The sequence below is a fragment of the Ixodes scapularis genome, unplaced genomic scaffold, assembly GCF_016920785.2.
Source record: "Ixodes scapularis isolate PalLabHiFi unplaced genomic scaffold, ASM1692078v2 ptg001612l_1___fragment_1__unscaffolded, whole genome shotgun sequence".
Classification (NCBI taxonomy): Eukaryota; Metazoa; Arthropoda; class Arachnida; order Ixodida; family Ixodidae; genus Ixodes; species Ixodes scapularis.
Window position 1 is genome coordinate 470,634 of NW_024610176.1, and position 26,884 is coordinate 497,517.

Consider the following 26,884-nt stretch of genomic DNA (forward strand, 5'->3'; position numbering starts at 1 on the left):
TTCCACATCTCAACCCAGGAGATGCCGTTCGTGTCAACAAGGGTGCATGGACCACGAAAGCGCAAGTCCCGAGACATTCTGGGCATCCCCGATCGTACAACGTCATCACGGCGGAAGGGAAAGTGCTGCGACGCAATCGCCAGCACTTGCTGGCTACCAAGGAGGCATTCCGCTTTGACGAAGATGACGACAGCGAAGACGACACACATCGAGATGTCACTCCAACACAGCGCTACCCATCGGAATCCTCTAACCAAGCGCAAACAGCGACTAGTGCTTTGATGGCTAGTACGCCTAGAATCACGTCACCAACAGCAGCTCCAAGAAGGTAGCTCAGGCAACACAGACCCCCGCGCCGGTTGAGTTACGACCGGGTGTTCGTTCCAGAACCATGAACTGTTGTTGCGTTTCTTGATTTAGTTTGAACTGTCCTTGCGCGTCTATTACTTTTGTTTTGACGACAAAAGAAGGAAGATATATCGTATGTTGCGCGTGCTGCATAAAGCGGACCGGGAAGGTGTGGAAAATAAAGAAGAAAAGGTTCTTGTTCCTGGCTTCCCCACACCCGGCCCGTCATGTTTTATCGGTAATACTAGACGATACATTTGCGATTTCTAGAAAAGTCGCTCACCGTCTTGGTCGCTTGCTCCCGTCGCTTCCATCCGGTTTGCCTCGTCGCGCGCCTGACTGAGCGGCAGCGAAGCGCGTTGCCGTCGCTTGTCTCGTTGCTCGCCAAATAGCTTTCATGCGGTTTGTACTTATTATCGAGGCGCCAATGGTTCAATGCTGTGTGCACCGAAATTAATTGAGTATAAACCGCACGTAAGCGATTTCGCGAGCAACGAGATAAGCGACGATGACCCGTTTCGCTCTCGTTCGGTCAGTCGCGCGGCGAGGCAAACCGCATGGAAGCGACGGGAGCAAGCGACCAAGACGGTGAGCGACGTTTTTTAGCAATCCCAAAAACCGAGTGATGCGACGGGCGTCAGTGAGAAATCCTTGTCGCTCGTCGCTGACTCTCGTCGTTGTCGCCGTCGCTTGTCTCGTCGCACGCTAAATCGCTTACATGCGGGTCGGCTTTACGGAAACGAGCGCACACTTGCAGCGAGAAGCACGACTGCGATAGCGTTACTGCGTCAGCTGAAATTTGCATATGTCGCAATGGTGTTGACTTCCCTTCATTAACGACAAAAACGTAAGAATGGGTGAACTTGCATGGTCATTGAATCATAGGCCATAATCTTGTATCGTCGATCCATTCGCTGTCCGATTCCATTCAATAAAAAAAATGCAAGTGCTATGTTGAAATATAGTTTTCAAATGATTAAATGAAAGCCCTTAATATCGAAAAGACCTAAAGAAGACACAAAATTTCAACGCGGAACGCAAACGAACACGAAAAGAAAGCTCCGGTGGTGGTCAGTGCAGCACACAACACGGAGCAGCGGCGAGAGACTGAAAGTCGGCTATGGCGGCCCGGAAAGCGCGCAAAGGGCGTTCGCGTTACAGTTAAGTGCTCCACGTTGCACGTCGCCGTGCTCCAATCCAAGACCGCAGTTTTTGGGATCCGCGCACAAGCAGTGTGGAACACGCAAAGCTAACGCAAACACACAGCGCTTGCGTTCGCTCCTATACGCGATACTAACGGACGTATTCATAAACGGGCCTCGACTCGACACTCCACCTCGACTCAGTGGAGTGGAGGAAAGCAGCTCGCCTCCACTCGAGGAGCCATCGGGCTTCAGAGACAAACTTCGGCGTTTCCTCGGCTGAGGAGCTTCTCGAGAACACTTCCTCCACTCGAGGAAACTCGACGAGACGTGAAAGGCGTCTGGTTACGAGGTTGTACTAAAAAGTGAAGTTGAAAACATTATTGTGGTGTGAATTATGAACATATTAGTTCAATTTATTTGAAGGGATACATTTTACTAACACTGAATTGGGAGTCTGCAGAATTTCTGTTTTGCAGCGAGCATGTTTTATACGTTGTAGCCAGTTTTCCTACAAACAGCCACAAACGTTCTCCAGTCTGGCAACGGTGGCGGCCGCTCTCCAGCTTCTACGTCGTAGAGGCAGCTGTAGCTCGGTGCCGTCGTTCGTCTCTGCGTCTCGCCCGTTCTTCGCCGTCTCGTCGCTTTTCTGTGTCGCTGTCACCGCCTACAACGAGCATCTTCTTCACCCTTCCTCTTTCTTCAGAGTCCTACTAGAGTGCCTTGCCCTACAACGATGTCGTTCTACGAAGGTTACAAGAAGGGGCGAGTGGTTCCACGAAGGAAGAGTGCTTCTTCGTCCTACTACTAGCAACTCCCCGAAAGAAGCTAAAATTGACGCGCAGAAGAGTCTGCACCAGGTATAACCGCCAGCTGCATCTCCGCTCACGAGTGTTGGGACAACGGTAAATCCAAGTGTAGGAAAACAGACTCCGAGAATATTCGGGCAGAATAACGCAATGCGTTCGCAAAATCACATGACAGGACGTGTGTACTAAATAACTCTGCAGGGGACTTTGCTGTAGCAACCTGCAGCGTCCGCAGGAGCTAATCAATCACGTTACTGTCGTGGCCCCAGGTGGGCAGTGACAGTGAATTGTCGCTCTCTTTGGTGCTTCTTGTGCTGACATCAGAGAACTTTCGTTTGCGTGTTGTGCTATATCCAAGCGAAAATTACGCAGCAAACATTCCGGTTGCGCCACACAGCCTAGCTTGGGCTCCGGCCCCTTTCTTGAGGAGATTAGAGAGGACACCTGGCGTATCAATAAAACGCGACGCACGAAACTGAAAATGGTGCAGGTTTAAGTTACGTTGAGTAGGAGTTTAGATTATGTCAATTAGACCTAGCATTTCATCTCCTTGCGTGCTAGTCATTTGAAGAAAAAAAAATCTTGTGCTGGTTTAATTGACTATCGGCTCTCATTGCTTAATTGTAACCTCCTAAGAAATGACATTATGTGAACATGAGACGTTCTGGAGTCCAGTTGCTGACCGCTGTCTTTTTTCAGGTGTCCATGTTAGTGTGCAACCATTGTCATTTATTGTGAGGTTAACCAGCGCATTGTACCGGCATGATTAAGACGGCGTAGATTTAATTTGGGTAGTAGTATAGAACATTGATCTGAAAAATTGTGTGTCCGCAATATGACTGCTATCGATGATCACATTGAGCTACTGCAGCATTTTCTACACACATCAAGAAACAGCGCAGGTATGACGTTATGACTTGCTTCGCATTTCATTCTTGCAGTTAAATGTCGAACAACAAATTATCTCGAATAAGTTGCAGTATGATTTGTTTTTCTTTCTGCGTTGTGCTTTGTACATCTCAACTCACGGATGCTGTCACAGGATATTCTTCGGCCTCTCCCTGCACGAGGGGGGACTGGTACTGCACCCGCTGACCAATGAGCCCGTCCCTCCAACTTGTGGGGGCACCAGTGTCCCACATGGCAGTGCGGCTGCCTTTGGCCGGTGCTTTCAATGCTGCCAGCCGCCATTCCCGAAGCCACGGTGAACGAGCATGGCAACTGACATGATGCCGGGTAAAGGCTTTAGATTGCATTTGCTACGTACAGATGAAGGTTAGTTGCTACTAGACCACACAGCTTCGAATGTTTATTTATACAAAAAATCTGTCTATGTTGTTCTGTTTATTTATTATTTCGATTTTGGCATACTGTCGCGTAGGAACGCTAAAAACTATGACAATGAGCCGTGTTTTAGTGAATGCGACTTGATAGTTTCCCCTTTAGGAGTACCACGTCGAAACACAATAAATTTCTTGGGTCTGGAAAATGTAGTGTTTATTGACCAATACGCCACACGTTGGCCCCAGGGCCAAGAAGGCCCGAGATAACAGCGCTGTCGCTTTCGACAGTATCACAATTCGGCGTCTGAGCTGCCGCTACTGACACTATCATTATCACGGAAGTTCAGGGGGTAAGAACAACGAAGGAAGGCTCCATCAAGTAGAGCCTCCCCAGCGAGAGTCGCTCCTTGGTCGTTTGTTTTGGCAGTTTTGTATATCCTGTATACGCAATTTATGTCATTCACTGTTCCGAGGTTCATTGTCGTTTAATTGGGAAAAATATAGTTGTGGCCGAGCGTACAGAAACAAAAATGCTGCATTAATGAGACTGTAAACCAGCCACAGCATAAGAGTGGTGCAGAACAGGCACCCTTGAGCAGACTTTCATGTTTACCGACCGTTGGCCTTTAACATTCCTCTAGTGGGGTCGTTACGACAGTTTCTACCAGTTCTGTTGTGTCCTTATCTTTTCGGTAGCACTCATGGCAACAATGTGTTGTGCTTGCCCAGATTTGCCTGCCTCACTGCCCCTGGACTGGGGCAGTATCATGGAGGTTGCGGTTGCTGCGTCACCAACCAGGTCCCCGACTCCTCTACCTCCTCAGCCGCCACGTGTGGCCGTCTGAGTGAAGACGACTGGAGGGCGCACCGATGCATTTGAGCAGATGCTTGCTTCCAAGAAGGATGTCCGTGCGGCCGCCCTCAACAAGGAGGAACAGCGCAAGAAGGAGCTGCACCCGCTGCAGGTTGAGCTACGTCAGTGTTAGGTTGCCTAATAGCAGACGCAGGCCCAGGTTTTCCATCAGCAGCAGCGTAACGAGCTGGTTCGAACTTTAGCTGCTGCAGCTTGACAAACTAATCAAGCTGCAACAACTGCTTGGTCTCGGGGCCCAGCCACAACATTAGGCTGATTTATTCAATTTGTTTATCATCTTTTTTTAGTAATTACAATATTTTACATTTTGTTTTGTGTTTGTAAAAGGCTTTTTTTAAATTCCGTAACTTGCTTCATTTTATCCCTGACCTGAAGTTGCTAGAAGTGTTGACCGTATCTCGTACAGCAACGCCTAGCATTTTTTTTTAAACTTGTTTCTGGTATGGCTATTTGTAGTGAACATTTTATGCTTTAAATTTATTCTCTCAAAGCGGAGGAAGTAACCAAGTATTTTTCTTTCTTACTAATTACATTGTTTGCATGTCTAGACAATTGGAAGCTAGTCAGCCCCAGTGAGCATCTGTTATCTCCACTTAAGACGAGATATTTAGCCAAAGTCGTACCACGGCTATCCTTGGGTCTTTAACTTACATCACAGTAGTGATACACAACCGCATGCCGGTACAATAATCGTCCACATCGATACGAGCAGGGGCAGAGATTGAACTCGGGATTGCTATGTTCAGTTGTGCAGGCTTTCACTCCCCGTGCTCCAAGCTGTGATGTGGTAATGCAATCGACTACCGATCCCCCTGAATAAAATATAGGAATCTATGTTGTGATGTGTACAGCCAGGTGTTTCCTAAACTTTGCCACTGTTATTTATATAATGTCTATATTTTATTGTGTTGTTCATGTGCTGCCTCGTTCATTAAATGCTGTCGCCACAGAATTTCGCCATAGTTCTCATTGAGCTCAGACATGTCCCATTTCCTGTCCAGGGTTCTGGGCCTCGCAATCCTCTATGGACTTGCACCGCCTCCCAGAGTAAAGTCAGCACCACATTGACAAGGTTTGCCTGCTTCCTTTTCATTGTGGATATGGCGCCGTGTCACCGAGCTTTTGGTTGCTGTTCAAAAATCCCCAGGTGGTCAAAATGAATCCTCAGTTCTCCGCTGGGGCATGCCAGATGCCCATCGTAGGTTTGAATAAAACTCCCGAATTTGACTTCACTGCCTTTTCACGGCACACTACTACAGTGCTGACGTAGCAATGGGGCCCAAGTTTTCAGCTCACCACATACTCAAACAATAATTGAACAGCGGTTCCAGCTAAACCCTGGTACGGTGCTCAACTTATTAGTGCTCACACTCCGTAATAGTGTGATGCCATCAGTTCGAGTGCATGTGCCCTGCATGCTTGTATGTTTAGGTACTGTTAGTTAGGACATCCTTGACTGCTTAGCAACCGAAAGTGTCCTCACAAGGCATTGCTGCACTATTGCAATATTTATTCTAACCGAAAATTTTTCATAGGGGGTAACAGCTGCAAGATATAATTTCAGACATTCTGAAGTGCAAGTTTATTTCAAGGAAATGTGTACGAACAACCCACTAAGAAGTTTCTAGTGAACATGGCAAAAATTTGAGTTATTTCAATGTAATTACCTGAACCTTTTCATTTCCTTTTTATCCTGCTGCCTTTCTGCTTTGTGTGATGACAAAGATTGAATTGTTCTCAAGCAAAATGTTTCCACAACAAAGAAGGCAAGTTGGTGTTGCTTCTTTTGCAAGATTCACGAAACAGCAACCACCAGCATAGTTTCGAACACTGTCGTCCAGCTGAAACCCGAGTAGAACAAAGACATTGCAACAATCCGTGGCGACCGACAAACCGGCGTATTTTTTTCGGTTCAAACTAGGTGCGTGGCCATTGTATAAGGTTGATTTGTTTCTGGCTCGTGTAGTCTGTTGCGTGTCAAGTGACGAACGAACGTTTATTGCCAGGAAGAAGATAATATATATACACAGCACATGTGATCACTGAAACAGATACGAAGAGCAGCGGCTCATAACATGACGGCACAATCATGACTCGCGTTACATCTTCCCTTTTCTTCTTTAAAGAACGCTTTTTTGATTTAAACATAATTGAAACACAAGGTAGTTAGTTACAAGCACTTTTGCTATCCGGGTTGCTTACTACACATCCTAAAGACACCTAGATGCTTGTAATTAATGTTCTGGCTCCGGGTATCTTGCGAGACATTTCCTTGGTCGCTTACTACGGCGCAATTCCACCGTCGGAGTCTCAGGCAAAGTTTGTGGTTTGGTGTGTGATGTCGGCATCGGGACCTGGCTTGTGCTTCTCAGGTGTTCTCTCGTGCGGCGAAGTTCTCGTCCGTCTTGATCCTGGACAATGTAGGACCGAGGGGCACCCGCTGCTCCAATGACTGCTGCTGGAGCCCACGTCTTGGCCAAGGTGTCGTAGACAGTCACCTGGTCGCCATCCTTTAGATTGGAAAGAGACCTGGCGGTGCGGTTGTAATGCGTCCGCTGCTTCTTCCGGATGTGCCGTAGACGTCTTTGGACAACTTGCGGTCGAACGATGCTCGGCTCAAGGTGGCTCGGGGGTACTGGTAGAAGGGTCCTAGTCTGTCGTCCCATCAGCCGATGCACAGGTGACTTGAGATAATCATCCCTGGGAGTATTGCGCCACTCCAGTAATGAGGTGTAGTATTCGACACTACCATATGCATATTTTCTCAGGAGCTTCTTTGCCTCTTGCACCGCGCGTTCCACCATCCCGTTTGCGCGCGGATGGTATGGGCTGGACTTGACGTGCGTGGTGCCCATCTTGCGGAGGTAGTCCGTGAACTGTTGGCTGTTGAATGGTGGACCATTGTCACTGCACAGCGTCTTTGGCAGGCCGTGTGCCGCGAAGATGTCTGCGCAGACCGTGATGACTCTGCTCGCAGTCGAGCGGTTGAGGGCTCTCACTTCGAAAAAGAAAGAGTAAAAGTCAACCACAACAATAAATTCTTGGTCATTGTGGTAGCACAAGTCGATTCCGATGGTCAGTCATGGCAATTTCGGGATGTCATGGCTGAGTAGAGGCAACTTTACATTCTTAGGTTTATACTTTTGGCACTCGGCACAATTCTTTGCCATTTGCTCAATGTCGCTTCCCATGTTGGGCCAAAAAATCACGGCTTTTTCTTTTGACTTCATTTTTCCGACGCCTCCATGCGCGGAGTGCAGCACAGAAAGTACTTCGCTCTTTTGCCTTGCGGGGATGACGAGCCTGTTGCTGCGAAACACGAGTCCGTCCTGGACGTGCATTTCCTCGCGGTAGTTCCAGTAGGTTCGGATCTCGGCTGGAACCTCGCTTTTGTTTTCGGGCCAAGCATCACCTGCGTACTCTCGGAGCTTCGTCACGCTGGGGTCCCGGTTGGTTTCTTCCAATACATCGTTCAGACGTTTGTCTGAAACAGGCAAGCATTCGATTACGTTCACATAAAAATGTTCTGCTTCCTCTCGCAAGGGTGCTTCGTTTGGAAACCTCGACAGGGCGTCTGCTAGAAACATTTCTTTTCCTGGCTTGTACTTGATCGTGATTGCATACTTTTGCAAATTTAGTCGCATGCGTTGCAACCGCAACGGGCACTGGCATAGCGGTTTTTTGAATATCATTTCCAACGGCTTGTGATCAGATTCAACGATCACCTGGGACTGGCCGAAAATGTAGTGGTGGAACTTTTCGCACCCATAGACAATGGCGAGCATTTCCTTTTCAATTTGGGCATACTTTTGCTGAGTTTCAGTTAGCGAACGCGACGAATATGCTAGCGGATGCCCATCCTGAATGATTACAGCTCCGACGCCCGTCTCGCTTGCGTCAACCGAAAGTGTAATCCGCCTGTCTTTCCGGTAATAAGACAACACTGGGGTTTTGGTCAGGACCTCGCGCAAGGACTCGAAGCTAATTTGTTGTCGTTCATCCCACACCCAGGCAACTTCCTTTTTCAGCAGCTCCCTCAACGGCGCCGTGATTGTTGACATGTTGGGCACGAACCGAGCTAAAAAGTTGACCATGCCAAGGAATACTTGGAGTTCCTTACGGTTCTTCGGTTCCTTCACTTCCAAGATGTCTTGAAGTCTTCCTGGGTCGAGGGCCAGTCCCTCGTTAGTCACGATGTGACCCAAGTAGCGGACACTTTGCTGTAAAAAACGGCATTTTTTCTTGTTTAACCGTAAGTTGTAGCTTCGGCACCTCTCCAGCACGCGTTTCAAATTTTCGTCATGCTCAGTTTTGGTTCGTCCCCCTACCAGAATATCGTCCATAACAACTGACACCCCTTCTAGCCCTTGCAATACTTGGTGCATGGCTCGTTGAAATATCTCAGGAGCTGTTGATATTCCGAATGGCATTCTTAGGAATATATACCTCCCATACGGGGTGCTCATGGTGCAAATGTTTGAGCTTTCGTCTGCTAGCTTAATCTGCCAGTAACCGGAAGCAGCGTCTAGAGTAGAGAAATATTTTGCACCACTCAGATTTGGAGCGATATCTTCCAAGGTTGGCATTGGATAGTGTTCCCTCAACAGAACTTTGTTTAAGTCTGACGGATCTAAAAATATTCTAACTTTGTCTTTCTTGACAACTACAACCATGCAGCTTGCCCATTCTGTTGGTTCAGTTACCTTTTCGATTACTTGGTTTGCTTCCATGCGGTCCAGTTCAGCTTTCACCTTTTCCTGCAGCATAACGGCAACGCGTCTGGCCGGTTTCACTGAACCTTGGGCACCGGGCTTGAGCTTGAGGTGGTAGATGACGTCTTTAAGTTGACCTAAACCTTGAAAAACATCACGGTAAGGTTCAGCCGCTTCGTATAGTTGCTCTTCTACGGTAGCCAGACGAAGAACGTAGCCCAAACTTTCGGAGACGGCACCACTGAGCGTGGTTGTGACGTCGTCTTCAACCACAAAAAAGTCTCTCTCGATTCTTTTTTCATTCCCGGATATACACAACCGAATCTTCGCGGACGCGTTCTTTTGAAAGCCAAAAAAAGCTTTCAGCACGACGTTGCACTTTTGGCACGGCTTCGAAGTTATCTGTCTAACTTGAGCCGCCGAGATGACTGAGCAGGTTGCGCCGGTGTCTAGCTTGCACCTCGTTGGCGTGCCTTCTATGTTGACCGTGACTGTCCATTTACTTTCTTCCGCAATCGTGTTCACTGACAAGGATTCTAACCAGAAATCATCTGAATCTTCGGTCGTTATCTGGCGCACCTTGTAGCTCGCTTTATTCTTCGCTTGCCTGCTTCCTTTGCTTTTACATACTCTGGCAAAATGGTTTGACTTGCCGCAGTTCATGCAGTTTTTTCCTAGCGCTGGGCATCGATCATCGCGATGCTGGAAAGCACATTTCGGACAAAGTTGTTCCTCGGTCTTCCTTAGGGAGCTAATTTCCTGCGGTTTTGATGACCCTCGAATCTCTTGGCACTGTTCTTTACCGTGCTCGCGAGCTTTGAAAATCTCAACTGTCTTGCCGTAGGTCGGATTTTCCGAGACAAGTTTTTCTTGTAACTTCAAATCTCGAACTCCCAGTATTATCCTGCTGCGGAGCATCCTCTCTTCAAGCTCTCCAAACTCGCATCGCTTGGCTAGTACTTTTAGGTCTGTTAGCCACACGCTGAAAGTCTCCCCTTCCTTCTGGTTTCGCGTTCCGAAACGAAATTCATGATATGCTAGGTTAGATGCTGGTCGAAAAAACTCTCCAAACCTGGCTATCAGGAGACTAACGTCGTACCTCTCTTCTTCGTTGTCGAAGGAAAACGTGCTGTAGGTTCTACGCGCTTCTTGGCCTATAGTCATAAGCAGTGTCGCTGCTTGTACCTCTTTGGGCTGCGATGTAAGGCGAGTCGCGGTAGCAAAGAGTTCAAACTCACTTTTCCAGATCTGCCAACTCTGCCAGGCATCTTCGGACGTGTCCAGGGGCCTGGGCGGAGGCAGTAGCAACGTCATAAATCCGTGCGATGCTGCGGCGTCGGATGCGTTGACGCTCGACGTGGCCATGGGCGGATCCGTTTCAGCAGCAAGCGGCGTGTTGCCGACAACAGCGAGAGCGTGCTCGACGGATCGCTGTCGCGACCGCTTCTGACACCATTTAGTCTGTTGCGTGTAGAGTGACGAACGAACGTTTATTGCCAGGAACAAGATAATATATATACAGCACATGTGATCACTGAAATAGATACGAAGAGCAGCGGCTGATAACATGACGGCACAATCATGACTCGCGTTACAGCTCGATTGCATTTTGAGCTTTAACATGGCCAGTGACTTGATTGTTCAGGGACCTAAGCTAAAAAGGACGTGTTCTGCATTCAGTGCCTACTGAAAGCACCACGCAATGAGCTGAGCCCGCACCCATGTCCCGTTGAATGTGTCCACGGGTTCTGGAGTCGATGGGAGATGAGACTGCCTTCAGCATCATCAGTGGAGGGGTGGGACTGGTGGAGCGGGAAGTGGCTCGTTCTGCAGGTGGGCCAAGTTTTGTAGTGCAAGTCCATCAGTGATCATCACAGTTGACCGTTCAGGCTTGTGCTGCAACCACATGTCGAGCCACGGAAAGTGCCTAGGCCCGCTGCACTGAGTTCCTAGTCTGGAAGTGGGCCTTTTAATACCTACATAAGGCAAGAATGAAGAACCAATACACATCCTTTTTTTGGAACCTAAACAAGACAAGAATGAAAAACAATACAGCACAATTATTGTTTGAATAGAAAATGTGGGACTAGTTTGTGGAGTAGTGTATGTCCGATTAATGTTCAGACTACTGTTCTTGACATAAAGTGCTGTGTACGATAACACTCTTCAGATGTACACATACGCCTTTTTGTCGTGAGCTGATAATGTCCCTTCGTGCACATTAAGCTTCAGGAAGTCTCGTTTAGGTGGCTGCAGGCATCAGTTCGGTTCGGGTGATATGCTGTACGATATGGACTTTTGGTACTAGATGTATTTTCGGTGCAGTTTGCTGCTTGCCGAAGGATGTCAATCTGCGAAAGGTGTGGTATCAGGGTATGTTTCTTACATTATTGTATATTTCCGTGGACTCGTAAGCCGTGGTCCCATTTAAGCAACATATGCCAAGAACCAACAAACAACCAACCTCGATGAACAACAAATGTTATTGAGCAGTGGGTGTTCGCCGTGCAGTTCGGTGGACATCACACAAACATGCAGACACAAAAACTCTTTACATATGGGATTGTTGTAGTTACCACTTGCACAGACGACTTAGTGAATGCCACCAAATGAATGATTTCATGTGTATGTAGAAAGTAAACACTCGCTCATCATTTTCAATTTTAGTTTAGTTTTATTTTAAGTCTTCATATTTGAGAATCTGACGATCAAAAAAGGTTCATCTGGGATCAGAATGTGTTGTAACACAACATCGTCTCATCCCACATTCACTGGAAATGTGCTTTGGTCAATATCATTCTTGCAGGGAGGGTGCGCTCGGGCCGATCGGGAGTTCGTTTTATTTTACCGTAGTGCTGTGCTCTCACAAGAGCCGACAACCGTTTAATGACATTGTTTTTTTTTTCAGAAGAACGGGAGAACGTGTACGCTCGGTCGTGCAAACTGTCGCAGGATACAGATTAGTTTTAAAGTTTTGATTGATATCATTACATCAGAGTTCAGACCTACGATATCGCATCTCATTGTAAAGTTTGATTAATTAAGTTTGGCACTACTAACGCAAACAACAGCGGAGAACATACCTGCACGTTGATGGAGAAGTATCCATTTCTGCTTCGAGAACACTTCCACATCGGGACCGCCGGGTCCTCTTATCAATGCACCCAGTCGCCCCTGGAAACTTCATTTCGCAGCAGCCCCGCACGAACGCGTTAAAATTCGCTGCGCCGTCCGGGAACTTCACCGAGCGGGTGAAGATGGTCCGTGCGAGGAGCCGCGAAACTCGCTCCGCAACCCGGCACACTGTCGGCTGCGGCGTGTTCACACGGTTCCCGTAACAACTCGGAACGTTCTGGCACCATAAAAGCTCAAAGCATTGAGGAGCTGCAGCATCATTGAGGGCGGCAGGCCCTGAATACTCGCGCTCCCGGCAGAGACAGCAGAGTGCTCGCTACGGTCGCCTTCGTGACGCGGCACCGCACAAGAAATTCGCGGTCACTGAAGTATTCCAGCGGGTTCAGGCGTTCTCTGAAACACCATCTTGTCACACATCTCGATTCGCTATCTCCCGTGTACTCGTAGAGGATCTCTTCTGCGCTTAAAACGAAGTGCACGAACTCTGCGAACGACTCGTCGGCCGCCATGACACCCCAAACTCAAGTCGAGGAGCGGCTCGAGGAAGCGACCGTGCTACCTTGAGATTCTCGAGGAAAGAGTCGAGGAGCGTTTGGAGTGGAGGTGAGTTTATGAAGCGAAAAACCGGCCTCGAGTGGAGCTTCGAGTCGAGTTTTAGTCGAGTTCGAGTCGAGCCCGTTTATGAATTCGGCTGTAAAACTCACTACTGTTTCACCGGCTTCCAACGCCAACCAAACGTGCTGCAGGGTGATTCCACGTCAGTTCATGCAATGATAGTCCGGGTCATCTTTTTGATATTTTTGTTAAAATTATGTATGAAAGCCATGTTCTTTGGGGGGAACATTCAGCTATATATAAATGCCGTAACATTTTTTTTTCGTTGAGATATAAAATAGAGAAGTTCGAGGCGTGGAAATTGAGAAGTTTTCACGATGCTATTTTGCACAGTCGTCATTTTCTCATCGAAGCTTTCACGTCAGCATAACTTTTTTAATACATTTTACAGAAGATATACAGCACACACAAAAGATAAAAACCAACGAAATATTTTTATGCAAACAAAATTATCAAACATGGCTCAAAAACGCATTTTAGAGACACATTTAAAATTGTTCTGCAAATAAACCACTTTTTATAATAATTCACAAAACATATCGAAATGGGGGTCTTTAAATATTATTTACGGATATTTTAATATAATATGCCCACCCTTATTTGTCTTCTTGTTATTAACGCGGAAATACAGCTGATTTCTCAAAATATCCCGAAGGAAAAATCCATCAATGTAACGCTGTTTGGCAGTCAATGTTTTCTAGTGGACCGCTGACTGTGCCTGACTGTACGTCAAGCATGTCTGATTGGACAACAAGTTACTCTGACCGACAGTCAAACTCCAGTCAGACCCCGCTTGTCGGCTTTCTGATGGTTTACTGGTGGCAGTCGGCCGCCGCGAAATGCCATCAGGATGTCCTGGTGGTGATTCTGACTGTACATCGATTGTCTCTGACTGTACGTCAGAAAGCTTTGACGTGCAGACAGAAGTACGGTCAAAGGACGTAAAGTTCGTTCGGATACCACTATTTCGTCAAATCTATGAATACGAAAAGTAATCTATGCACGAGAAAACGATTTCGGGACGTGAGCCCATAAAACCGCTGACGTTAGAGATGTGACACGCAACCGACCGACAACCTTGATCAGAAGGCCGCCGAAGCGCCGAAGCGTCGAACACGACACTTCGCACTTCGCTTCGCCCATGGGGGCTTCGCCGAGCTTCCATGAACGATCGCTCTCGACTCGTTTTGTTTGCCCGCTTGCTCCAACCTGTCGATCCTGCCCGGGCTCTAAAATGTCTTACGTTTTAGTAGAATTTCTACTCGACAAGACCCAGCCTGTTGTGAGTTCCGACAATGTAAAGCACTTTAGCGGTGTAGTTGAAGACGACAAGGTGTACTACTGGGCCGGAGACGCTCCAACGAAAGGAGGATTCTACGACGCGAAACTACTGTGCTTGGCAGGTGAGTAGAACTGAAGTACGGCGATTGATGTACGATTGCTTGGTTTAACTGCATATGCAGCCGAAGCACTTTTTAGAGCGATGCACTCATTGTCGGAACCTCTCGCTGCAATACTGAAATGCTCTTGACTCGGTCCGAGAGGTTTAGGCAAGAAAGTTTATATCTTTCTAACAGGTGTGCATGGTAAAAACGTTCCGTAAAAAAAACGTAGAGCTTCTCATTAAAAGCTACGGAGAAGCATCCGTAATCTAAAATACGATTGACTTGTCCGTAAATCTAAAGTTACGATTCTTTAAACAACTAAAATTGTTTGCGACAAGCTGAAAGTTGTTTTATTTGGTTTAGACTAATAGACAACGGTTCTCACATTTTAAAGAATCATTTATTGCACTGTCAATCAACTAATGATAAACGTTCCGAAACGAGGTGGCGCTAGTTACCGCTCAATTGAAAAGCACGAGGTAAGATTTTTGTCTAGTATAATCACACTGCCGCTATCTCTTCATCTACCCATCTCCGCTCAGTCGTTTTGCTGCCGTTACGGCCGTTACTGCCGCGCTTGTTTTGTCGAGGGGTAGAGGTGCTTGGTGGTTTTCGTGTGAGCTTTCCTTGTTGTTATCAAAACGGTGAGTTTGTTCTGCTCCTTTTTTATTAACATTGATTGGGGACTGTCATATATACGTTCGTATTTTTGACACTTCTTTCCTCGAAAGAAACGAAACCACGGATTTGCGTCGCTTGAAACTTTCGGGTTCAATGACTGTCGCTGCTATCTCAGTTCGTGTTTGACGTTCTTCTCAGAGTTGAAAGCTCAAGTCGGGTGCTCGTTTGAACCTTGTGTCATGTCGTGAGCTCGCTTGGACCAATGGGACGCGCGGTTCGTCGTTTGTAGCGATTGGGAGGCTATTCGCGCGTGCTGGCTCGCAAGAGTTGCAGTAAAGCACGTGACAACCCATCGTCTGAGTGCGTGAGTGCGCTTTACGAGTTTCGCATCGTTCTTCGCGCTTCCTGTAGCCTTCTCATTTCGCCGAGGGGTCCATATCGTTTCGTCGAAATTCGTTTCGCGGCAGTACGTTTCGTGGACAACTTTTTATGGACACGTTTCGTCGACACGAACGTTTCATCGACACTCGTTACGCGAATTTCATGCTGCAGTGACGTTTCGCCATTCGTGTATCACTGAAGTGCGCGTAAACCCACACCCCCGCCTGCGTTCACACCACTTCGCGGCGACAGTCTGCGGCTGCTCGTTACAAAAATGTTAACCCACCTAACCGACCCGTACAGGTCGCTTCGCGGCGACAGTCTCATGCAGCTTACCCCCCCCCCCCCCCCCACCCCCGAAAAAAAAAAAAAAAAAGAAGGTTAATTCGAGCTGTCGATGAAACGATCTGTCGAGGAAACGTCGTTCGATGAACTGATTCCCCATTGGTGTATCACCACTGCGTACTTCATGTTCACTGGTTGGTTAGCAGTCATAATGCAGCCGATGAATTTCTCGTTTCACAGAATGCACTTGTGTCACTGTACGCTGATTCCCCCAACCAGATGGTCTAAGATCATTGTATTGATATTCATTTTTATGCTCATAATATTCTATGTGTATATTAAAGCAATATACCTCCGCTCAATACTTGCGCGGCGCCACTCAGGAGGGCACGTAATACCACTGTTCCACGGACTGCAAAATTGTGTGCATTAATCTTGGCTCCTCAGTCAGACTGTTTGTAAGGAACATAGCCACCGTTCCTGCAGTTTCAAATTGTCTGAGATGCAAGCTCATATTTTTTTCAGGAGGCGTCTTCAACCACAATTGCTTCCTTGTCACTGAGCATCGGCCAATGTTTAAAGAGCCTATGTCATTCTTGAAAGGCGGTATGCGTCTTGTTTGGAGCTTTTTACGTGTTGAATTTACCTATTCAACGGAAGCCTTGGCCACTCTCGAGTTTATGCAAATGTGAGAAAATCTTGAAATGCGTCAAGTCCACAGGATGTGTCATAGAATGACATAATCTAGATTACCCTATCATTTATCGTGCCGTAGCGCCCTTTTTCACAACTCGCACAAACATTTGAGCTGTACTAATTTTACAAAGAATTACGCTGCTGCATATTTATAATGAATTGATAACGTGGGAACTCTGGTTGTCATTAGGCTGTAACTTTCAAGGCAGGGAAGCATGGTTATCTTGTATGGACCAGCACGCGGCACTGACGTCACGCAGCTGCGGTGGCGCTGTCGGCGGCACAACGCAGACGCTTCACGTTACGCGAATTTGGTTTTTGCGCACGCACAGTGCTCACACCTGTGTGGGCAAACGCGGACCTGCTTATAAACAGGGTGTCGGTCTATAGAATGTGTGCTTGTTCAGCAGTCATTCAGGTTTAACATGTTCCAACACTACCATAGTCTGATTTGATAGTAGAAAATAAATGGCTTCACCTTCATCAGGCTGAGTATGCTTGAAGCAGGCATGGCATTAATGTTAGATGATGCAATATATCCTCCTAGACCAATCTTCCAAATCAACCTGGAGAAGGGCTTGAAGAGAATGGGAGCGGTGAAGCGAACGACAGCCCAGCTCAAGATTTTAGCGATGCTGAAGGGCTTCAAATGAAGTCTCCACAGAAATCCCTTGAACCTGTATGTTTTTTTTTATGGTAAGTGCAAATTTGAATTCCTACACATCTAGCATGTACTTAAGAGGAAGACAACTCTAATGTGACTGATGCCAATCTTTTGAGAAGCGTAACAAAGGGCTTTGTGAGTATTCAGAACTTTCAAATATCGAAGCGAATGATGTCATATTTTATTTATACTTTCATCGGATGGGACGGTTCGGCAGTTGTACGAATTTTCAATCTGAGAATGCTCCAGGACACACCATCGTAAAAAAGCAACTGAAACGACTCACAAAAGCCCACACAGAAGTCTGGGAACTGTATGCAAATAAAACTTATTTCAACTCGTTTATTTAAAACGGGAAGGCATCCTGTAATTGTAACCACAGATGGTTGATCTGTAAAATGTTTGAGCCCTCAGAGCCAATACATGATTTGCCGCGGTATGCTGCTGTGAACCGGTGATGCATGCATGCAGTGCGAGTGCTACAGTGTCAAGGCAGATGTGGGCGACATGATATGGTATTCATATCCCGTGTTAATAGGAGTCTGCGTCTGTTTAATCACAGCAACCGGCATCCTGCCACTTTACAAATTATCTCCTTGCAACTTTTTTGCCCCTTGCTCTCGCACAAAATAATTATTCGTTTGATATTTAAATGTATTATTATTAGAGGGGGGGTGCAACGATTTTATGATTAAGAGAATTTGCATCTCGTCATTTTTATGTTTATCACGTCCCGGAGGATACAGAAAACATCTCCTTCATTAAGAATGTTGCGATTCCGCTGCATAATCGCAAAACAAAAGCCAAGCTTTTTCCCCCACCTGCAGCCGCGAGTGGCAGCCGAAGGAACTACGGCTAGAAGATTACGTGCCCTCGCTCGGCTCCAAGCTGCAGCATAACGCGCGCTAATGTCAGCAGAGAGAGGGAGAGGAAGCGTCCTCCGAAATAGCACACGGGAACCTACACGGCACTCCGAATGACGTCACTAGGAGTGCGACCAGGTGTGACCCTGAAGACTGGGAGTGAGTTGAGGGGTGCCCGAAATGCCAATAGCTGTCTTTTTTTTTTACGCAACAACTAGGACGCGCAGGCGAAATCGGTTTCCTGTTCTTTACTTCAGAAGTGTCGGAGAGCAACCTCCACAAATTTTTGACCGAAGTCCGGAAATCGTTGCACCCCCCTTTAAATAGTAACTTTTAAGCTTTGAATTAAGTGAAGCCTCATGGTTCTTTCTTTTTGTTTTATAGAGGTTTTTCAAAGCACAAGTCGGCCGGTCTGCCAGCCACCTGCAGCCATGCTTGCACTGCATGATTACTTAGCATGTCCAGTGCCAACTGCTATTTAAGCTGCTGTAACCTGATTAAATTGACAGTCTGACAATCTTGTGTCTTGTTTTTCAGAAAATACAGTGTGCACCTCAAGACGTCGAGCTATGTTTGACGATTTAACCAGTTGAATTACGGAGTCAACTTCGCTTTTGTATTTTTTTATGGTAAGTCTCCAGTCTGAGTTCTTACAGAATGAGCATGTCCCTGAGGGGGAGGCAACGCTGATGTAGCTGATGTCACTTTTTCGATAACTGTTGTAGCAATATCAGCCACATCTAACATGGTGCCCCTAAAGCCCCAGTTTGAACATGTATCAAGCCTTTTTCTAATGCGTATTTTAGCAGATTATGAGTTAACATCAAAATGGAACTGCATGGTTTATTCTTGTTCTGTAGAGGTTTTTCAGGGCACAAGTTGGCTGATCTCTTGCAGTCTCCTGCAGCCATGCTTGGACTGCAGGGTTACTTTGCATGTCCAGTGCCAACTGCGGTTTAAGCTACTCTCACTTGCTTTAACTGGCATTCTGACAGTCTTGTGTATGTCTTGTTTTTCAGAAGATACGAAATGTCGAGCAACGTTTTATGATTTAACTATTTGAACAAGTCGAGTTACGGAGTCAACTTCGCTGGTGTATTTTCATGGTAAGTAAAAAGTGAGTTATTACAGATCGAGCACGACTCTGAGAGGGAGACAACGCTGATCCAGCTGGTGTCACTTCCGACAAGTTTTGTAGTAGTGTCCGTCGCATGTAACATTGTTTTGACCCCAACTGGTGTTACTATTCACTATAGCTAGATTCAAATCTAATATGCTAAATTCATTTGAATCTAGTTACTATAGCTAAATTCAAACATACTAGGTCACCTGCTGCTGGTTTTTTGTAGCCGATGAACTTGCCACGTTTGAATCGCAGGTAGTATTAAGTATTGACACGTTGCAAGCAACATATTGATGTAACAATTGTTTTCTTGGTAACACTAACTGTCACACGCTAAGTTTGTGGGAAGTAAGTTCTGTATCACGTTATTTTTACTGAATAAAAAAGTAGCAATGTTCTTTTGGAGTTAATTTTCTAATTACAGTTACATTGAGGAGCATGATGTGATGCATACCTTATATCTAGATTGTCATGGATAGACAATGACCAAAAAGATTATGCACTTCGGATTATAGATGACAAGTGCCAATGACAAAGCGCAGCTGGCAATGCAGAGAAAACGCTGACAACAGATAAACAAGGAGAATATTTTTTCTCAACTCCCTCCAAAAGTTGTGCTTACAGTGAGGAGCAGTGGTGGGGAAAGGTAACCTCAGAGGCAATGGCTTCGTATATTGTTGAGGTTTTAACCAGGAACAAATCCTTGTGCATGCAAGCCATTCCACCAAGTGTGCCAGTTGAAAGCTTGTTCAGCGATGGAAATGGATGTGCTTGCCTTCAGAAATGTAAAACTTTTGGATGAAAATTTAGAAAAGCAACTGCTGCTTCAGTATAAGATGTAATAACACTGATACAGGCCCTTTGTGCAAAAAACCTGAGCATAGCCGGTTCCTAGTTTTCCTTGTTTATTTGTTTAATAAAAGAAGCAAAGTAAGATAATGGAATTACCTCTTAGGAGTAACCAATATAGGCTACGTTTTTCTTAACTAGCTTAATTAGGTAGTCTTTTTATATAGAGTATCTTGCCCAAGGCAACAAATATTGTAAGGGTTCTCTAATCGCATATTTTTTCGCTTAGTTTATGTCGATGCCTACAAGGTCTTGCTCTAAGATTTGAAATCTGTTTTCTTGTATATTCTAACACATTATAAGGTAATCTTTAAGTAAAGGGAACTGCATGGCTTTAAGTCTTGTTTGTAGGAATTTCTTGGAGCACAAGTCAGCTGATTTCTGGCAGTCTCCTGTGGCCATTGTACTGCAGGATTACCTTGGATGGTTATAGCCAGCTACGATTTAAGCAACTCTCATTTGTATAGATTGTCATTCGTGTTTGTCTTTTTTTTTTCAGGAACTACATTTGGAATTGTGCAACGTGGAGCAGTTTTTGACGATTGGTCACTTTGAAAAAGTCATTTTGTGGAGTTGGCTGCACATGTTTTTTGCTGGCAAGTAAATAGTTCAGTTTTTAAAATCTAGCATGGTCTGAGAGAAAAGCAAACTTGATGTGACTGACAGCACCCTTCTGAAAACTGTTTAAACAATATTTATCACATCTAACCAGGGTTTTTCTCACAGTGGGTGGCAGTGGTTTCGCTGCCCACTAGTCCTGCTAGCTGCCCAATTCTTTGAAAAATGTCTTGTGGCCTTCATGTCTTGGCACAGAAATCGCTGTGCTCGGCGGACTTCTGTGCCAAGACATGCAGGTACAGCTCCCCACAACCCAAATTAATACGACTTGGTCAAGGTGCACGCAGAAGAAAGATGGAGCTGCTGCCTGTGTCCCCCTCCCCTCCACAGTCATAGTTGGATGCCTATTTGTCCACAATGTATGGAGAAAAATCTGTGTCTAACATTTATTCTATCCTAACTTGTACAGCTTCCCTAGATCAAAGGCCACAGTTATTAAGAAGGCCTTCCACAAGATTGGCTTTTTCCTCATCTGTGCAGATCCGATATGGTCTCTATAAATTAATTTTATGCGGTTGGCTTCACATATTTATTTCTTGTAGATATAAAATAACTGGTGTAATGAAAATTTCATGGTACCTTTTTTTTAATGGGTTGCTCTTCTCGGCTTGACCTATTTTCACTTTAAATTCGACAGCATTTGTGGGCGAACATTTTTGTCACTTTTCACCAGTCGGTTGGTCTGTTTTATGGTTTGTGTGACCGATTTGACTCTAGCACAGGCAACGGCAGAGGCCCATGATGACAGCTTGGTTTTTATGAGCGCTCACGCAGAGAGAAAGCTTTTTTAAATCGTGCATCTGGCCCTATGCTTTTTTCAGCTCCAAATCCAACTTGTAAATTGGAGTATATGGCATGCAGGTACACCAAAATGCATCGTTCGCACACATCGGAACAGTCTCTCAGAGAAAATAATGAAGAAGGGTCCGCCTTTCAACGGGCAACAAAAGAAATGCGCAGCCAGAATGCGCTGACGAGGTGGCCAAGCAAGCTCCTTGAGTGGTAGGCACTTGGGGTAAAGGGAATGGCTAGTTCACATTTTGGAGGTAATCAGGTGCACTAAGTGTGGAGCTTGCAAACAGACTTGCATGCCATATATAAATACTCTAAATTTTTACCACTCGCTCAACTCAAAAGCGTGTGCACAGGTGTGCTCAAACGTGGGTACGATGGAGCTCCCAAATTGTAAGATTGGGGACTATGGACTAAGCTACTGCTTAGTCCCCAGTTTTTGATAGCAGTTTTAGTACACATGCACTCTTTCACCCGCTCAGTTCTGTGAAAACCTTCAGGGATATCTAAAGAGAAAATCAAGTTTCTATGTTCACACACTCTAAGCACTCGAGGCTGACCACCTGATTCGACGAGAAAGAGTGCAACTAGCCCTTCGTTCTAATGGGAGATTTTGAGTGGCTGCCCAAACTTATGAAAGTCTGGGATATGAGCTTAGCCAGTTTTACATAGACTGTTCTGCAACATCTCATGAACCTTAGAAATAAAGCATTACTCAAACTGAATCGAGTTTTCCGGTTGGTTCATCAGTTCTCAAGAAATGCTTCACATTATAAACCAAATCACTATTGCAATTCCGGCCTTGCACTTTTTTCTAAGTTTCGAACGAATTTAGGCTTGAAGTGTATCGGTTTTGACTAAGGAACAGGAGAACAAGACCCTCAAGTCAAACATTGGTTGGTTTTAGATATCGGGTCACAGGATGAACAATTAGAGGCAATGTCCATTTGACTTTTGTATAAGATTCATGGCTAATAATTAAATGGACTGAGGGGGCTGTGTTTTATGCACAAGCTCAATTTGCATCTGATATAGATATTTAATTATTTTTTCTCTGTTTTCTCTTTAGCGCATCATGCTACATGCAACATCTGAAAACAAAGGCCAAACACCACGGGGGGCTCTACTTTGGCTCTTCAAGGACCCACATAAAGTGTTCGAAGGTACTTTTCTTATTTTCTCATTAATTATTCAGGTGACATTGCATGATTGCTGCAAGCAGCATAGGAAAGAGTACTCAGTATTCGTTTAAAGAGATCCTTTTCCAATTCAAAATTCTGTGACTTTTTTTTATAGAAAACCTGGTTGTATCAGCGTCATAATGAACATTACTTTATGTATAGGGCAGCATCACTAAGGGACTGGCTGTTAAATGAACTGGAGAAATCTGTACCTACAAGCATTGAGCTCATTTTCTTACCAAAGGTCTATTTTAGCAGTGAACACCATTGTGACATGTAAAGGCACAGCTCCGTCTCTGTAGAATGTGAAAACAGCATTCTCTTTATTTTCAAGCATGAGTCCCGACGCAGATGAGTGAGAGTGACGTTTGGTGTTGCCGAGAAGGTGCTTTGTATCGCTGTTTAAAAATGCAATGACTGCGGTGGTCAGTCAGACTACAGATAATGTTTTGTAATCCCACTACCTTCTATAATTCTGCACATTGATCTGAATGTCAGAACTGACAGAAGAAAAAACAACTGACATTGAGAAAACTTGCTGCAGATGCATTGCTCAGCTGTTTTGCCTGCTTTCTACAACAGGTTGTGGCAGCTCTCGATTGTATACATTGGTTCCCATTGTCAAATTTAAATAATGTAGTTCTATTTTTCACAGACTGGAGTTGCACCTTAAAAGTTTTCATGGGAATCTGTGTCTCAAAAAGAAAACCTTTGATAAGTTCAGCTTGCTAGATGAAGGCATTGATTCTTCGAGCTCATTTTACAGCCCACCTTTCTATTGACACCGCCCTATGCGGAGAGCAAGTCGTCTGCTTCTTGCACAGACATTGCGGTGATGTCAGAAGGGTGACGAGCTCTCATTGGCTTTGATTGGAAGGATATAGTGGGTAGACCACAATGCTAGACACCATGAGGTCTACGCACTATCTTTTTGTTCAATCAGCCAATAAGAGCTCGGCCTTCTGACATCACCGCAACCCCTGTGCAAGAAGCAGACAAACTTGTGCTCCGCATAGGATTACGGATACTCAAGAGTGCTTTCCGTAATATAAGTTACAGCAAGCCTACTCTGTTTGCCCTTTTACCGACAACGTTTAAGCACTTTTACGGATACTAGAGCGATTTCCGTAATAGGTTTTACGGAATGCATATTCCAGTCCGTTGTTTTATGGACAGCTCTTGAATAGCGTTAAGGATAGTAGAGCACTTTCCATAATCTGTTTTGCGGAATGTCCTTTTATTTACGGGTTGTGTATATGTTTAAAAGGATTTTTCCGTTATTAGAATTACGGATGACCTTTCCGGCAGCATAGGTGCCAGAGAATTTCTCCGTAAAAGAGGCAAATTTTTTTACAGATGGGCTATTGGCATTACCGCTATGTCGCAGCTCATTATTATTGTTCCATGAAGAGCGCAGACAAAAAGCATCCGTGAGCATAGTTCAGATATGTCTGCTGCTCGTGTTCATCCGTGGAAGCAAGGGACTGACTGTTGTAGCATGCATGCTTGCTCTCTAGCTTCAGCTGAGTCGCATACGTTTTGTGAATTAAAGTATACGGTCGTCCCGAAAGGTTCAGACATCGAGGGCGTTTCTCTGAAACATGCTTTAGGTGCACGTGGGCCCGTTTGTGAAGGAATGTCCCTGTTGCCTAAAAAATCAAATTTCAAAAGTGAAAGAAAAAAAACAAGAAATAAGGACGGGAACACACTTATTCCCTTGTTCGAATTCAATATGAGCAGCTGTCACCATTGCTGAGAAACTTTCAGCTCCGGCATTAGGTTCCAAGTTGTTATAGCATTTTTGAACTTCTGCGTTGGAAATGACGCAATAACATTGGTAAAATGTTTGCTCCAAAAGTGAGAATGTCTGCCCCAAAACCAGTTTTTGCCTGCTACAAGAGCTCCAAATCACCATTTGTCAGTACCACCATTGCAGTTACCACTTGCTTTAACTTAATTTGTTCTAACTGTGCTGTTTGTTTTACCTTTTCAGATTGAGCATCGCTCAAGGCAGGCGTTTTCTGTGACCTAATAAAGATACAACAGGTTTATTTTGCATTTTACTTGTCATTTTATTGGCTGTTCTCCTTGAAGTTAACTTGCAGTGATCCTATGGCAGTCGAAAGTATGTAATAGTTTCTCTGGCAACGCTGCAATTTGGTGAAGAAGAAGGTAAGGGCAGGAGGAGAAAACAGAGAGGTTAACCAAGGCGGCCTGCCTCGGTTGGCTACTCTGAGTTGGGGAAGGGGATGAGGGGATAAAAGAAGGAGGAAAGAAAAAGTAGAGGAGGATAAAGGTAACACACTAGCACTCACGTTAACACTGTGAGGGAAGAATCAATTATTAAGAAAATACCGCAGTTTCCAATATGACAATAAAAACTAAGAGACTGAAAGTGCGTGCTGGATTGTCACCAATGTTCACCCAAAACACTCGAGTTTTTGCACGCGCCAGCGCGAAGTCCAGTTGCGCACGTGTACACTTACAGGAATTATAAAATGGATAGCCCTCTATACGACAACAAATAATGAACACTAGATAAGTTTTTACAAACAGAACTCGAGGCGAGTTGCTGATAAAAATCGCAGAAGGGCTTTTGCGGCCTTCTCCTCTTTAAGTGGTGAGTCCCAGGCCCCTAGTATTTTGGACGTAGTAAATGGCCGGTCGTCTAGATGTGAAAGAATCCTCTTTAGGAGTTCCCTTTCTGCATCGTAAAGTGCACATTCACATAATAAATGAGATATAGTTTCCACACAATCACATCCTGGACAGTTCGGAGTGTGTGTTTTTCCGATTCGGTGCAGAAATTCCTGTGTGTAGGAAACGCCCAGACGTAATCGGTGTATAACAGCTTCCGTTCGCTTGGGTAAATTACGTGACACACGGTATGTTAGGTCAGGATCCAGTAGATATAGAGGAGGGTAATGGTGTGCAGAGCTCTTCCAGAGACTTTGTGTTGCATTTCGAGCATGGAGATTTATCAATGAAGTGACGTCGCTTCTGGAGTAGGGTATTTCGACGTTGGGGAATAAGGTATGGGCGGAAGTCGCAGCTCCATCCGCAGCTTCATTTCCAGGTATCTTGCAGTGTCCAGGAATCCACTGGAACTCAACAGAGTGTCTTCTATCAATACATTTCTGAAGATGGCATAAAAGTTTGAAAATAATTTGTCCATTTTCACTTCGTCGCAGATATGTGCAGATGCTTTGGAGTGCAGGCTTAGAATCTGTAAACACCGTCCATGCCTGAGGTGGCTTTGTCAATATAAATCGAAGGGCTTGATGTAGGCCTACAAGTTCAGCCGCTGTTGAAGATGTCTTGTGGCTAAGCTTGAATTTTCTTGTTGTGGCATACGATGGAATCACAATGCTTGCGGTAGAACTATTTTTGACACATGATCCGTCCGTATATATGTGAGTTTTGGACGCGTGTAAACAGGCAATGGTGGATAAAGTGAGTTGTTTAAGTACTATCAATGGTGTATTTGATTTCTTCTTGATGCCTTGAATGTCAAGTTCAACAACGGGGAGAGGGAGTCTCCATGGAGGTATAGTTGGAAAAGTAAACGAGTTTATATCATCAGGGATGTATTGCTCCATTTTTGATAGTGCCATCGAATATTCTGAGTGAGGTCGCTTAAAAGTAAGATCAGCCAATAAGTGATGACTATGATTAGTAGTATGTCTCAGATGAACTCTCAATGTTTCCTGCATCATTAGTATTTCTACAGGTGTGGCGCGTGCTTCGGCAACTGTGCCCAGAGTCGAGGCACAAGCTGGTAGGCCCAAACAGCCACGGAGGCCACGTGCTTGAACTGCTCTGAGAGCTTTGATGTTGGTTTGACACGTGCCATGTAAAATGGGAGCGCTATATCGAAGTAAGCCGACAAATAAGGCCACGTATATCTGTAATAGGGATCTTACTGTCGCGCCCCACGTGGTTCCACCGATGAAGCGGGCAAGGACACTAAAACTGGCAAGCTTTTTGCGCAAGTACAAAATATGAGGTGACCAGGTCAGACCCCTATCGATGGTTACTCCAAGAAATGTGTGGCATTTAACGTACGGTATTGTTCGTTTGCCTATCTTAAGTGGGTATTTGTCCATTCTTCGGCGGGTGAAAGCAATAGCTGCTGATTTGTCAATGGAAATTTCAAGTCCACGGGTATTAAGATAAGTTGTCATTTTCTTTAGTGCAGACTGAACCCTTGCCTTTGCTTGAACTCGCGTAGATCCAGAAGCCCATATACAGATATCATCGGCGTAGAAAGATGCCTGGATGGTTGGGGGCAGTATTTTGGCGAGACGAATGAGAGCGATGTTAAATAATATAGGACTGAGGACGCCCCCCTGAGGGACACCACGGGTCACCGGATATGAAGGCGTATTTCCTTCTTTTGTAGACATAAAAATTGATCTTCCTGTGAGGTAGCTTCTTATCCACCTATATAAGTGTCCCCCAATCCCAATTTCGCTGAGAGCCTGAAATATCGCTTCGTGAGTGACATT

The 26,884-nt window shown here is 45.4% G+C and overlaps 1 protein-coding gene across 1 annotated transcript; it reads right to left on the reverse strand.

The window, feature by feature from the left end:
- Window positions 1–24,890: 24,890 nt before the first annotated feature.
- Window positions 24,891–26,545, reverse strand: LOC115322989 (the record flags this gene model as incomplete). Its single annotated transcript, XM_040212839.3, has 1 exon — window positions 24,891–26,545. A coding segment is annotated over one exon (1,623 nt), but the record flags the coding sequence as incomplete, so codon positions are not given.
- Between the last annotated feature and the right edge of the window lie 339 nt (window positions 26,546–26,884).